The 15,749-nt window shown below is 39.0% G+C and overlaps 1 protein-coding gene across 4 annotated transcripts in view; it reads right to left on the reverse strand.

Annotated features, from left to right (window-relative positions):
- RALGPS1 (Ral GEF with PH domain and SH3 binding motif 1) overlaps positions 1–15,749 on the reverse strand; it is a 152,648-nt gene that overhangs the window by 28,173 nt on the left and 108,726 nt on the right. For all 4 annotated transcript variants that reach the window (XR_010375613.1, XM_064468407.1, XM_064468405.1 and 1 more), the window contains 2 exons: positions 9,482–9,619; positions 7,708–7,801 (listed from right to left, as the gene is read on the reverse strand). Coding sequence is in view for 3 of the 4 variants with exons in the window: in XM_064468407.1 (XP_064324477.1) it covers positions 7,708–7,801; positions 9,482–9,619 (232 nt within the window). In the remaining variant the exon portion in view is untranslated. The remainder of the gene's footprint in view (positions 1–7,707; positions 7,802–9,481; positions 9,620–15,749) is intronic.

A 15,749-nucleotide genomic window follows, 5' to 3' on the forward strand; every position in this document is an offset into this window, starting at 1 on the left:
TGCACAATTCAAATGTTAATCATATGGGAATTGCTTTCAGTATGGAAAAATGGCAAAAACCTTAATGAAGTCTTTCCCTGTAAATAGGGCCCTATTGTGTGAATTTATCTTCCATGCCTGTAGAAACGTTCCAGTTGCATCCCTTGCACAGTCATTACTTCTTTGTTAATTTTTAAGGCTGATCTGTTCCTCACTACATTAGACATTTATTGTTCCCATGCTGTGAGCTTGATTTTTGCCTAGCAATCTTTTTTTTTTTTCTTTAAATTTGTTTTTAGGAATCTCCTGCAGAACTGTGCTATTTACAGATATTGAGAAATTTGGGTATTGAACTCATTATACTGAGTTAGCTCATGTTTGACAAACCAAAGTCCTTATGTAAAAGAGAACACTCATTTCAACTTGTTTCGTGTGACAGTTGCTCTCCAAAGAGAAGCAGACCACCCTTCTTGTGCTAACCTGTCACTGTTCTACAACTGCTGATTTCTTTCTTTTCTTTCTGTCTGCACAAGGGAGCTGTTACCTATCCTACCCCACATGTGATAACTGCGTGTTTTAGTTTCTGCCACCTTTGAGGAACTAATATCTGATGCTCTTTCCTGCTGAGACTTAGCCCTTGCTAAGTCTCTGACAGTTTGCTCTTTGACTTCAATAATGCCAGAATTCTGTAATGTTTTCAAAATAACAAAAAAGCTATTTAGCTATTCAACTTAGGAAAATACAGGACATATTAAAAGAACAACAAATAAATATAAGCCTAAATTTGACTTTTAGTAAACAATAAAATACTCATGCTGACATGTTTAACAAAATATTTTAAAAAAACTGTGAGAAAAGGGACAGTATTCTAACAATGAGATGTCATTCCTGGACCACCTTCTCTCCTCTTCCCTCTCTTCCCCTGAAGGCTGGAAACAATCAAAAATATTTTTATTTCAAAGAAGAGATACTGACAGCCAGTACAATTTCAGCCAGTCTCGGCTTGTTTGTCACCACCCAAATTAATTTTTGCAAATCCTCTGACAGTGTATTTTCCACGGCAAAGCACAGGTTACATGCATACACACGCATGCTCACCTGCTCTCACCTTGCTACGTGTGCATATAGTTATGCCAGCATCATGAGCAATGTCTTCCAAATAGCACTGAGTTGGAATCTTTGGCCCCTCAAAGGCTTAGTGTGATACTATCAATAGGTCTGTGCAGACTTTGACACTTCATGTGCTTACAACCAACATGCATCATTCACATCCATCACACATGAAATCCTATTCTCAAAGCTCACTGCGCCCAATGGTATGCACTAGTACTACTACTAGTAAAAAACTACCTTTGCTCCAGCATGCCTAATAAACCACTCATAAAGACATGCTCTTTTTTGTGTTTGCACCTGTATATGATCAGAAATTCATCTTGTAAGTCACTATATTAATCTAACATCACAGCACTGTTAGAAGGTTTTTTTTTAGGAATTCTTTTCAAAAACAAAATCTTTGCTTTACCATGGTGAGGACACCTAGTCTTAGTGCTGACATAAGAAATTTCAACACTCCAAAATTATACAGCAAGAGTCCAGCTAAGAGACATACCAGGAAAAATCCTGGATATCAACCTCAGATACTGCCCATTAGAAACTGAAATTCCAAAACTGAGTTAGTATTAACAATATAAGGTGAAACAAAAACTAGAAATAAAATCTACAGAAAAAATCAGCACAGAGATTTACTGAATTAACAAACCACCAATTTACTTTTGGGAATTAAGACAAAGCTTTTAAAGAACAAGGCATAGGGAGAGTATGTGAAGGCTTTGTTCTTGGATAGTAAAAACATGATGTAAACAATTTCTTTTTGTTTTAAAGCCTGATACTCAAAATATTTTCTGGAACATGTTAGGGCTGGTACAGTCTGTAAAGTAAGCTGGACCACCATCCGAACCTAGTCTTAAATTACACTCTGCTACTGAGTTCTGCCATATAGCTCATTTAAGAGTAACCTTCCTGATAAGCAGCAAAAGAGGAATGTAAAATAATGCAGAAAATAAAATAGGTAGCCAGTCTTGAACATAATTCTGTTTCATGGGAGTATGCTCTCCAGCACAGGATAAAACTACTGTTAGTAGAGTAAATCTACTTTGACCCAATTCTTCTAATACTAAGCACGTGAATGAAGACAGAGAATAGCCTTACATGAACAAGAAATCTAGCTGCTCCATCTGCATGTTCAACAAAACTTATTCATCTTTCTTGAGACAAGGACGATCTAAGTTGCAATAAAGCGGTGCAGTCCTCTAAGCTGTCACTCAGGACATTTCTGACCAGTATTTGTGTACAAAGCTGAACAGGTCTGACATAGCTGGAACATTTTGGGCTGCCTGTGTAGCTCTTAAACAGTAGGTCCAACAGCTTCTGGAAACTTCACTGTCCCCAAGAGTGTCCTGTGGAAGAGGCAGCCAAGCCACGCCTATAGCTATTGATCAGTACAGCCACTGGATCACTAGAAATCTCAGACAAATAGTGAAGGTTTTCCCCTACCCCTGTCTTTGACAACAATTCTTGGTGGAAAAGGTCCAGGGGAATATAGCGGCCTGGGAGGCCTATCTAAGATGGACTGTGACCAAGGTTCACTGTTGTAAGTACTAATATTTTAAGCACCTGCCATACAATTCCTGTTACCATAACACTAAAACAATATGGTGCAGCTGGCCTTCCCATAGCATCCTGCCTACCTGAATCTAAATTTGAAATTTTTCTGTAAATCATCTTACTAATATATTGGAGTATCAGTGTCTTGCCCAGTATGCTCTGAAGAACTGAATTGTATGTATACACGGCAGCTTGTGGAATGGGATTCCAATCCTCATCGTGCTGTCCAGATAACACTGTAATACAAATCAGAGTCTTCAAACTGGCTTTACTCGAAGAACAACTGTGGCAAATACCAAGGCCAATGTAGACCAAGAATAACTGTGGAGAATACCAGGCCTGACCTAACAATTCCAAAAGTTCATTAAAAAAAGTTGTTCTGGAGCCACTACAAGGCATGGCAGGTTAGGAAAGGATGTAGCATGATGCCACACTGTCTGGATAGTGCTGTCTAGCTCAGGGAAAAAACGCATACCTGGGGACAAACACTCTCTTCAGCTCACTTCTTGCACTCCTGGAGGAGGAAGATGATCCTGCTGCAGCTGCATCATGGTACCTGTGAAGCCCAACAGCTGCCAGTGATGCCCTGAGATAACAATGATTAGCAATATATTTTGGGTATAACTGGAAGGGACCTTCCTGTTTCTAACTGGAAGAAAGAATGATGCTCTAGGTCATATTTTTGCCCCCTTAGTCTTGTAACTAGCAAATGTTGTAATTTCTCAGCTTCTGCAGAGAACAGTGTACGGGCTGAGCAAGAAAGATCTATTATTTTTAGGATATGACATCATTGTCAGGGGTTTTCTGGAGCGTTCCTACTTACTGACAAGCACGAACATAAAGCAAGCAATTGGACTGGCACAAAAAGTTGTAGAGAAAAGCTTTGTTTACATAAAGTGGCTGCCAAATGTTCTTTTTCAGTGTAATTGAGGCTCTCATTTCGTGGAATGTTTGTTGGGATCCTGCCAATACATTTTGGGGCAACTATCTAAGCTTCTCTCCCTGACAGCCTGGTACTGATACAGTCCTGTTCTCCTTGCCAAAGGTCAAGCATACATCTCTTCACAGAATCACAGAATGGTGGGGGCTGGAAAGGACCTCTGAAGATCACCCTGTCCCACCCCCCTGCTTGAGCAGGCACCCCCAGAGCAGGGGGCAGGTGTGAATGTCTCCAGGGAAGGGACCCCACAGCCTCTCTGGGCAGCCTGTGCCCCTGCTCTGGCACCCGCACAGCAAAGGAGCTGTTTCTCATATTTAAGTGCAACTTCCTATGTTCCAACTTGTGCCCGCTGCCCCTTGGCCTGGTGCTGGGCACCACTGAAAAGAGTCCAGTCCCGTCCTCCTGACACCCACCCTTCAGATATTTATAAGTACTGACAAGATCCCCCCTTAGCCTTCTGTTCTCCAGGCTGAACAAGCCCAGGCCTCTCAGCCTTTCCTCACAAGGGAGATGCTCCAGCCCCTGATCACCTTGGCAGCTCTCCCCTGGACTTGCTCCAGCAGTTCCCTGCCCTTCTTGAACTGGGGGGCCCAGAACTGGCCGCAGCCCCCCAGATGTGGCCTCACTCGGGCAGAGCAGAGGGGGAGGAAAACCTCCCTCGCCCTGCTGGCCATGCTCCTTTCCATGCCCCCCAGGACACCGCTGGCCTTCTTGGCCCCAAGGGCCCGGTGCTGGCTCAGGGTCACCTCGCTGCCCCCCAGCACCCCCAGGGCCTCTCAGCAGAGCCGCTCTCCAGCAGGTCCCCCCCAGCCTGTGCTGGTGCAGGGGGCTGTTCCTCCCCAGGGGCAGGGCCTTGCACTGGCTCTTGTTGAATCCCATGAGGTTCCCCTGGGCCCAGCTCTCCGGCCTGGCCAGCCCTTGCTGGATGCCAGCACAGCCTCTGGTGTATCAGCCGCTCCTCCCAGCTTGGTGTCATCAGTGAACTTGCTGAGGTTACACTCTGCCCCATCGTCCAGGTCATTGATGAATATGTTGGACAGGACGGGACTCAGCACAGACCCCTGGGGAACACCACCAGCTACAGGCCTCCATGCAGACTCTGCCCCGTTGATCATGACCCTCTGAGCGCTGCCATTCAGCCAGTTCTCTGTCCACCTCACTGTCCTCTCATCCAACTCACACTTCCTAAGCTTACCTATGAGGCTGTGATGGAAGACAGCATCAAAAGCCTTGCTGAAGTCAAGGTAAACAACATCCACTGCTCTCCCTTCGTCGACCCAGCCAGTCATGCCATCACAGAAGGCTACCAGGTTGGTCAAGCATGATCTCCCCTTGGTGAATCCATGTTGACTACTTCTGATAACCTTCTTTTCCTGCACAGCACATGCCTGGAGGTGACCTCCAGGATGAGCTGCTCCGTCAACTTTCCGGGGATGGAGGTGAGGCTGACTGGCCTATAGTTTCCCAGGTCCTCTTTCTTGCCCTTTTTGAAGACTGGAGTGACATTTTCTTTCCTCCAGTCCTCCACAACCTTTCAAAGATGATGGAGAGCGTACCTCAGAGTACACTAATTCTGTCCCTGGCTCAAAAAGAGCTGTCACTGGAAAGAGAGAGAAGAGATCCTTCCCCACTCTAAATTGTTAGCACTCTTTGCCTTTTCAAGCCTTACAGTTTCTTCTGGCACAGGACCAGAGAATGCTATGAAACTGAAGATCCATTAGGGAAAACTGAGATGAAAATGTGAAATCAAATATTCAAAACAAAATCCAAAAAGTTCTCATCAAATACAAAATGGAAGAGGAACGAGAGTTCTCTTTAAGGGTAGTTGTGATGAGTTTTGATGAATATAGACTTTAATTTAAAGCCTTATTCTGCTGAAACAAACATGATAGAAAAAGGTCGAAGTTCTCCAATGTATATAAACTTCAGCAGCTTTACTAAGAATAAAATTCTTCCCTCTTCTTAAAACCTCTGAAGACTTCAGACCAGGTTTTTTTGCCATAGTGAAGCCTAGAAAGAAAACTGCTAAATTTGATTGAAGTATTCTCACAAGTAACTATGTCAAAAGAAAAAATAAGATTTTCAAATTTAAACTGGAATTACTCATAGTTTTTCTGAAAGAATACCTTGTCTGAATGGTTTTACTCTTAAGAGTTATTCTCTCAGGAAAAGCGAAGTTCCACACAGATTTATCACTAGAATCCCATTCGGAGGATTTGGCTGAGGAATAGGATTGTATGCAGAGTGGCCTGAACAGAGCTGAGTGGAACAGATTTGGCAGCTGGAGTTATCACCAACTGCAGTTATGTTCAAAACTGAAGAGAAAAGACAAATGGCTTGACTTATGCTATGTTCAGATGTGGGTTTTTTGTCTCTGTTATGGTGACATCTTTTTTCCCTGAACTGTCTCTGTAAGATTTTGCATGTGTATGCCAGCAATATCAGCTATTATTGCAGAGAAATGTAGAATGGTTATGGTAGGTCATTCTTTATGCTCATATGTACATGAACCCACACTGGTAATACACAGTGTTCTGATTCACTGAACCTGCTCTTTTCACAAACGCTAACTGGTAGCCTTGCTTTCATTAGCTGATGAAGTTTCAACTTAAAATTAGTTAAATTATTTGTTTCACTACTCTGATTAAGAAGCCATTCCAGAATTCCATTACTCTGATGGTTAGGAACCATATTTCAACATTTAGCTTCTAAATTTTTGTATTCATTTATTCTAGTGCTACCTTTACAATTTATTTTAAATTGCTCTTTACCCTCCCTATTCTCTCCCAATTGTGTTTATACATAGTGATTCTATTACCTGAACTTCTGCATTTCTAGGCTAACGCCAAACACAGTTCTTTAAGTCTGGTGTAACAAGACAGACTATATTCACCTGATTGCACCTGCATTTTTTTAAACCCACTCTAAGCATGGATGGCCAAAATTGCATACAGTACTCCACATAAGGTCTCACCAGCTCCTTTTGAAGCAGTATTAATGATTTAATTTTTAATAGAAACACTATATTTGATAGGGAGTAGGGATGAATTTGTTGTTTCATGGCTGTATCTTGCTGCTGACAGATGTCTACTGATCAACACCACAAATTATTGTTAGAATAAATATATAACGTTTTGATTTTTGTGTCACTACCATTTTAGTCGTCAGGCCATCTGACTCTTCCTTTGTGATATCCATACCATCCTCTACTTTGATGAACCTTTCCAACACTGTTTTATTAGCATATGGTCTAAGCACACACAAATTCTGAGACAAAGCTCTTAACTGAAGTGCTTAATAAAACCAGTAACAAGACTGATTTTAAATAAGTTAATTAGCAGTCTTGCTCTCCAAAACATGTTCTAAAATCTTTCATGCCACCATCACATTACTCAACATCTGCTTGCCTTGAATACTTTTAATTCTGTTCAGCTAAACAGAGGTACTATATTTGTCAATAGCTAATTACATAGCATTGCATCTACCTTGGTTGAGTTATTTAAAACCTTGACTGCTAGACCAATGATTTAATGTGCTAGTTCTTTCAGCATTATTGGCCAGGGATTATCACCCTCTTTAACTGGAGCACATTCGCATATTGACCAACGTGCTCTATGGTGTCCATTTCACACCATTGTGTGCCTTGGCTCTTCCCCACCTCTTTTGTAAGCATTCCTGTAACATGCTTAAACCCCCCAAATTGTCAGGTTTATATCTTAAGTAGCAGCTTATTAAAAATAGTAATTTGAAATTGGAAAATGTTTTAAATATATTATTTACATTAGTATGAGTCAATCCTGGACATCTTGGAGATGGCTTTAGGGTTCCTGAACAAATTCCTAGGATACAACCATCATGTAATAGAATAAAGACTAGACGTTCATCTGCTTGCAACTTCTACAAAGATATTTCATTTTGCAAACCTGGTTAGAGTCATAAAGGAAGACTGTCATTCTGGATTTTACTCAGGCATTCTGGTATTATCAGCTCCATTAATAAACTATTAAGAACAGCAGATAAACCCCAAAACATCTTCAGCTAATAGTTTTTTTTCAACTCTCAATCAAACTAATAGCCAAATGATCTTTCCATTAAATTGCCCTAACCTGAAGAATAGTACTTACTTATAATTGTCATCTTCTACAAATTTCTGAAGTTCTTCAATGTAACGGACAGACTTCAAATATTTTTGCACATGGGGCAGTGTAGTAAGATGATCTGTGGAGTGTTCAAACAAACAAACAAAAAAGATGGGACATTCACATCATCCAAAATTCATTATTCTTTCAGGTTTTTTTTTTTCTGGTTCTTATTGTTATCTTAATAGAAACAGATAATTTTAACCTCCCTAAAGAATGCATCTGGCAGAAATATTACTTTGACTCTGATACGATGTTAAAGATTTGATTGAGCAAAAGTGATGCTCAGTCGTTAAAGAAAACACAGATGCATTTCATCATCATGAAAGCTACTGGATTTTATCATATGCTATCCCACAAGTGGAAAAGAGTTATTTGCTGCAAACCCTCCTTGAATTTTCTGTTCACTGTTCTGGGGGAAATTAAAGCCACAGCTGTTAGTGATTCCCACGTGAACATGAAGCGAAGAGATTTTAAAATTACAATGCTGAACACCGAGAAAGACAGGCACTAAGTTCAGATTGACAGAAAAATCCTTTGACGCGTGGTGCATGGACAGGAACACACCTTCTGGTGTCTAATTTTACTTTTGTGCTCTTGTAAAGACAACTGTTTTAAAGGCACCCATTATTCCAGAATGTTGTTTCTTCAAGGCTGTATTTTAATTTTCATTCTTATTTTAACAAAACCACTCAGAATTAATGCATAGCAATGCAGGAAGCCACCAAAACTGTAAAAAGGAAAGGGTCAGTGAAATAATGAGGTTTCTTTGTCATTCAAAGTAGTCAAAGACAAAATGAAACTCACAATAAGAACATGATAGCTGAATAATCTAGCTATTCAGAATCATATATTATTATGCCTAGTCCTTACCTTTAAATACTTTATAACGCTGAAGCTGACAACAAAGCACAAGGGCTGGGTACTTAAGCATACACAGGTAATTTTTTACCTCATTTTCCCACAATATAACATTTACTTTTTTTTCTGTTCAGAAATCCCCAGAATTGTAGCATTTAAATGTTCTGAATTTATTTAATTGTATAGCTGCTCTCAAGGTTTTCAGCTTGTTTCATGTTTAAGCAATGAAAACTCATGCTAAGTCACCAACAGCATGCTCAGTATTTGTCAAGACCCCAAAACCAGCACATTTCTTGACATAAGGCTTCACTGACTGGCTAGAATTGCAGAAATGGATTTTAGATTAAAATCTTGTTAACAAAAAGAAGCAGCCCTCTCATGTTCCTCACTTCATCAACAAGTGAGGTATGTGGAAAAGCCTAACACACAATTTAACAATTGTTGTATAGATCAAAATATTTTTATTTTGTTCTGTAAACATATCATCAGGATACTAACAGTAAAATGATAACGAAATTAACACATTCTACATTCCAAAGACATCATATGTACTGCAAAGGAAAGGAAAGATATGAAGATAGTTCTCACTGCCTGCCTGTGGTAGAAACAGAATACAGCCCAAATAAAATAGCTGTACTTGAAAGTACAGTCCACGTGTAGCAGTAAACACTGCACAACTACTGTTACAGCTCTTACAATTTAGAATACGTGCTTATTTGTCTAATTTACTGGTAAGAGTGAAACTCCACAGAAGTGGAAGCTACATCACTTACTAGCGTTCATCTCTACCAACGTTAGCCTTTTGTGTTGCCTTTACACAGGGCCGAACCCCTCTTTCACAATGTTGTACTAAAGAAATTTTAGTTAAGGCTTAGTAGGTATAATGAAATTTACCAACCATAGTTACAGGAGACTTGCAGATCAGCTATTATGCGGAGAATATTGTTCATTTGATTGGATCTTTGTTCATTCTCCATAATGCTGCCTGAAGCGGGATATGCAGAATCAATGTAGATTAAATCCAAGAGATATATTCCTGAAACAAACAAATCAGCCAACCATTGATCTAGCGTTTCAAACAGAAATAGCTGCATAATTTTTAATGAATATAACAGCCAGCAACTATTCACCCCCACTGTGCTCTGTGCTCATTACACAAAGGAAGGCTTGGGATTTGCATGTTGAAAAAACTTCAGAATTAGCACTTGAGTTCTATTACACCTCTTAAAAAAGGACAGGAAAGATTTTGCTCATGTGCAGTTATATAGGCTGATGTCTACTATGAGCAATCTGCAGGACCATAACAAGGGCACTAAAAAGAAGAGTGACAGATGCCACGAACCGCTGATGTCGGTGCCGGCAGTCTGCATGGAGCTCATGGCAAACACAGCAGCTTCTGGCCACAATGGAGCTTAGCACTGCACTGCAGTGCCTTCCAGGTCTGCCACTATTTACTACATTAAGATATTACTGCGTATTTTGGCTGAAACTCAAGGCTGCATCTGCCAGAAGACAGAAGGGGATGATCTTTAGGTTTTCGTTATATAATGACTTAAAAAAAGCATAAAGAAAAGGTTTTTATTTATTAATTTCTTAATTTAAAAAATGGAAGTGTTATTTGCCTAGGCCCCAATTTCTCAGTAAACACTGAATGATGGTGATTATTCTAGTTGCCAAAATGCTGATTGTTCTTATTTGTTTGCACTTTTCCAAAACACTGAGACTAGACAAAACATCATTTTTGGTTGGTAAAGAAGCATATTATATACAGAAGTTGTGTGCAGCAAGACATTAGCTATTTTCATCGTCAAAAATATACCTATATCCAGTGTTTGGTAGGCAGGTATTTTGCAGAGTTAGCCTCTGTTGTATGGTACTTTTACCTTTATACAAGAAAGAAAATGGCAGGATTAAGGCTGAAATGAATTCAGGATACAGCGCAACATTTCCTGCATGGTACTCAACAGCTTTTTATCAACACACGCCATTCTGATTCACACATACCATTATGATTTGTAGTGGGCTTCTTTTATAGCCCCAGAACATTTAGAAATCAATCACAAAAAAAGGAAAAATACTGACTGGGAAGTACATACAAAATACAATCATCACTTTGAGAAAACTGAATCATCACTGAGGCCGCAGAGAAAGTTTTAGGTTTTAACTCTGGAAAACTGAAAGATAATTCTGCAACAGACTTGCAAAACTCACGAAGGCTACTATGAAAGCATAATGCAATGCTCATTAATTTCCTCTGGTAACTAACTGAATGCATTTAAATGAAGATGAGGAAGAGAAACACTTGCCTTTTGTGAGTATACTATAATCAGTTTTAGTATTTCAGTGATATGAATGCATGGAAGGAGTACGGAGGCGCTGAGTGTGCATGCAGAATTGATTTATTTTAGGACTTCCAGTTATGCTCTCTGTTGATCAGGCCTTGGGTGCAGATTATAGGAAGGAACAGAGTTGTAATGCACAATACTTCATCTCTTTGGGAAGTGGAATGGTTATTCTGCTGAGGCAGAGTTATAACAATACACTTTGTCATCTCCAGTGTGTCCTTGGCCCCCTGGGCACTCTGTGACTAAGACCTCTTGAAATAACTGAGGGCAATCACCATATAAAGGAGACTTGCTGCTCTCTTTTGCCTCTTCATGGAGCCATGTGACAGCCAGACATACCCAAACTAGACAATATAAGAAAGTGCAGCTTCATCCATTCTTAACATAGGTTTTACTCTTTTTTTTTTTAATTAAAAAAATCCCATAACTACACGGTCAACCTGCAGGAAATACAAAGTGCTTAAATTTGTAATCATATAATTTTGAACACAGGTTTACAAGCAATTTATACAAAATTTACACAAAGTCCTTGCCAGTAGTGATAAATAATAATGAAGTGGATGCAACCCAAATACTGTAATACCATTTACAGTAGAAACCTTTTATATACAGTTTTCAGTATTCCTATTTCTACTGATAAAGCGCAAATCAGATGCTGCTAGATGTGCATTTTAAAGGGGACACCACATTTTAAACAGTGAACTTAGAGCAAAATATAACTAAGCCCTAGCAGGGATGATAAATCAATCTTTTTGCATCTCAAAACTTGATGATTCTGTATGAATTAGTAAAAAAAAAAACAACCCCAAAATCCTATGCACAATGATGTGTCGCTTGCTACGATTCTACTAAGCACTCCAGACAGCATGAAAGCTTGGACCAACTGAGGCAACTCAAAGCAGTAGTCCTTTTTTCACACATGATATAAAGACAACTGCCAGCTAAATGTGCGGACACATTAATCAATTTTTTTGAGTTGATACAAAACATGGTCAAACTATATTTTGTAGCTACATATTATTCACCTGTTTCGAGACAAGGCTCTATTAAAATCCACTCTTATCAGCTCCTTTTTCTATGTATCTTGAAATCTCATGGCTGTTGATGTCAAACATTAGTTAGCAACAGATCATGTTCCATCAAGAACAATTTTATTTAAAAACAAGCTAAGCAGCTGAAACGACACTGTCAGAAGTTTCTACTGAGGCAGAATCCACTGGAAACAATAGCACATGGCAACTGTAATGCCTAAGCCCTTGAGACAGCTTTGTAAACTACAGCTTTTTCAACAATTCACCTTACCATTCAATTCACATACTCCTCTAATAGTTCAGTAACAGCACTTTCAGAATACGCTGGCACTTGCTTTTCAATTCCTGTGAACATTGGAAAATGTCTTAAAACATCACAGAACACAAACATTAATTGAAAATTAGAAAAGCTATGAATAGTGTCACAGAAGTCTGACTCAACATCTACATCCTCCAAAAATATCCCCTGAAACACCTTCCTCCAAATCACAGAAGAAATCAAAACCAAACTAAAAGCTTTAGAAGCCCACAGTATTAAGATCCCAGAAAACTAAGTTGACGTGAGCCTTGATTTTATAGAGTGTTTTTGGTGGAAATTCAACTGGTAGAAGAAAAGAAGTAGATTAAAGAAACAAAAGACTATATTAATCCTCTATGTATGTGTTACCGACTGGGTTAAGAAGTGTGCTCTTATGTGTTTGCAAACCACCTTATGTACTAGGAGATACTAAGTGACCTGTGGAAAATACTGTTTTACTATTAGCTAAATATTACACAAGTATTGTTTCAGATAAAAATGACCATGTCCTAGGAGTAATAACTTCCCTCTTTCTGGACTAACTAGATATAATGATTTTTTAAAACATTCTCAGAATTCCCCAAATTAAAGTTCCATCCCAATAACATAACATTTATTCTTTCTTCATGCTATTATTAATTGACATACATAATTCCATTTCTGATCTCAGTCTGCAAAGAAGGTGGGTGAAATTAAAACTCAGGAAAGAAGAATGATGAGATAAATGTAAAAACATATCACATCTATAAACTCTAAGGCCTCTTTATGGCAGTACAACGGTGGGTTTTTTAGAGAAGAATTAGAATCTTAGAATTCCAATCTGGTGGCATTTTATACACGCTTTGTGCTGGCACAAATAATCACAGGATAACTTAGGTCAGAAGGGACCTCCAGAGGTCAGTCTAGTCTAATCTCCTGCTCAAAGCAGCGCTACATCAAAGCTGGAAAGGGTTGCTAAGACCCTTACAAGTTTAGGGATGAGGACTCTCTGATCAACTTAATCCACTTCTCCTTAACCATTCTAATAGTATTTTTGCTTTTTGTTTATATCCAGTCGTCATTTCCCATGTTGCAAGCTCTGACTGTTGCCTCTTGACCTTTTGCTGTGCACCTCTGAGAAGAATACGGCCTGTCTTCTTTATAAGCCCCACCTCCCTGACAACAAAATGTGTAGCGAAAACAATGAATTTGACCCACAGGGCTGGAGGATTGTCCTTCATTTTGCTGCCAAATAAAATAAGGAGACTAACAAATGGGAAATTCTACTGCACAGAAATACACTAACACACTCTCATGCACAAAACAAAAATTTCTCATCTGATTAATGGGTGAAATCTAGAACCTGACACAGGTTCTTCTACAGCATTAAAATTACCAGTTTGAAAAACTGAGTAAGAAGAGAAAAATTGCATGTTCGGAACAACAATAAAATAGAAAATTAAATCAGCTTCAAGAAGAAAAAGGTAAGTCAGCCTGAGAACTTGAAACATGCTAACATTTCTGGCATTTCAGCAAATCCATTATCAGGTGAACATAAGCAACCTATAATCTAAATCCTCTGGCACAAGAGCACTGCTGGTATCTTCCTGATTGTTTACTGTTGGTTTCTATTCCACCCATCAAACTCAGCTGAGAACCTGTCAGGAACGCAGGATAAAATTTCAGTTCTGTAGAACTGCGCTGTAATCTGTAGCAACAGCACAGCATTTCACTGCATCTCCTAACGTGTGCAGGATGGTCTCAGACACCAAATCTGCCCGTGAAACTCTGCAGGGAGGATGGAACCTGACCCATTTTATCCTTTCCAAAAACAACCATGGCTTTTCAGGAACATCTTTATACCGTTTCTGTAAGCGCTGAGTACAAAAGCATTGCAAGTTTATAGTTGTTACTCCAGTTCAGAAAATACATACAAAGGATGTTTTTAGTTCCTCTTGTTAGCAAGCAGCCCAAAATAAAATGCTCATTAGAGAAAATATTTTTGTGTAAGCGTATTTTCCTCAGACTGCAAATTATAATATTGTCCAAGTCTTGGGACTCATATTCCCAGTACCTGATTGCCAAGAGGTCTCAGAGACTTGATATTCCTGTGTTATTGGCTCTTCCACCTCTGCTGAGGTCATCCTGAAGCTCCTAACATATAAATCCCCAATTCTTTCTTTGAAAGAGATAATTCTTATTTCCACAGCTTAGAAGAAGGGTTAGTAAATGCAGTATCTTTTGAAAGCACGAATGATATACAAATGAAATAGTTTTCGTAAGTCAGTATTCAGAAAATTTGCTAGATGTTGACACACAGTAGAAAAAACCAAGCATCACAGACATCTTTGCCTGGTTAAGTGCTGCTATTGCTGCTATTTTTTGGCTGTGTAATTTAGTTAAAAAGACAAACAGCATAAGCTCCTAGTCTCAGATGTCATTCACAAAACTCTTACTGACCTCAGTGGCCCTGGAAGGGAAACCCTTTATGAATGCAGGGATAAAAAGCTGTACAAAACATACTGAGTCTGCTGTGAATGCTGTATTCAAATCGACTGAATAGGAATCACTGTATGTGCTCCATTCGGGGATCACTGCAGCTATTGCTACAGCGTCTCAAAAACATTACCTCAGTCTGATTCTTCTTGAAAGGATTGCTCAAACATTTAGGGTCAGCTAAAAGGCAGACTTTAATTTAATATATTCCTAAACGATTACATGAGCTGTGCAGGGAAGTTTGTTATGCAGAAAAGAAGCACTAAGAAAGGAACATTCTTTTGAGCAGGAAAATAACTTGTGCACCATAAAAATCTACCCTATATCCACATTAGATTTTCCACACTGTTTTTTGAGCACCTTTATAATTAATGGCTCCCCCTCTGCCCCATGTTTTCTTGACGTGTTTGAAAAAAGCACTCTTATTTTCAGGAATATCGCTAGTGGGCTCATGATCTAGCTTTAGAACATTACAGTTTCTTCATAAATTCCAAGCTACTAAAACAACAGAAAATGCAACTATGCTAGTCAAACACTATTTTTTAAAAGGGAAGGAAAGCCACTACGGTGAAATGCATGGAGCACACCTAACCAACACACTCATGAGAGAATTTCAGTATCCTCATGTTCATTACTGATAATTATCAGATCTTTGGAAGTGTATTAAGTGTGTGCAGTGAAACCAAATTATTTTCATATAATCTCCTGGTACTAAGTATGCCCCAAACTTACTCAGATTAAAAAAAAAAACCAAACCACACCCTGGAAATAAGATTTCCATCTAGGAAAATACAATTTTTTTCCTGAAATTAAAATGTTCTTATACGTTCTCTAGTAATGTCTCATTACTACCATATTGAGCTAGAAGTTACAGACCACCAGCAATAGTCTAGCATATTTAAGAAAAGCCATGTGGCTTACTAAGGTTTTCTTCTTCACAACTTATGAAGGAAAATAAAACAAAACAAACAAAAACACTCAGACAGACCTGACGATTTTGTTAGATTTTAATATGTA

Source organism: Phalacrocorax carbo, chromosome 18, assembly GCF_963921805.1.
Source record: "Phalacrocorax carbo chromosome 18, bPhaCar2.1, whole genome shotgun sequence".
NCBI classification, from domain to species: Eukaryota; Metazoa; Chordata; class Aves; order Suliformes; family Phalacrocoracidae; genus Phalacrocorax; species Phalacrocorax carbo.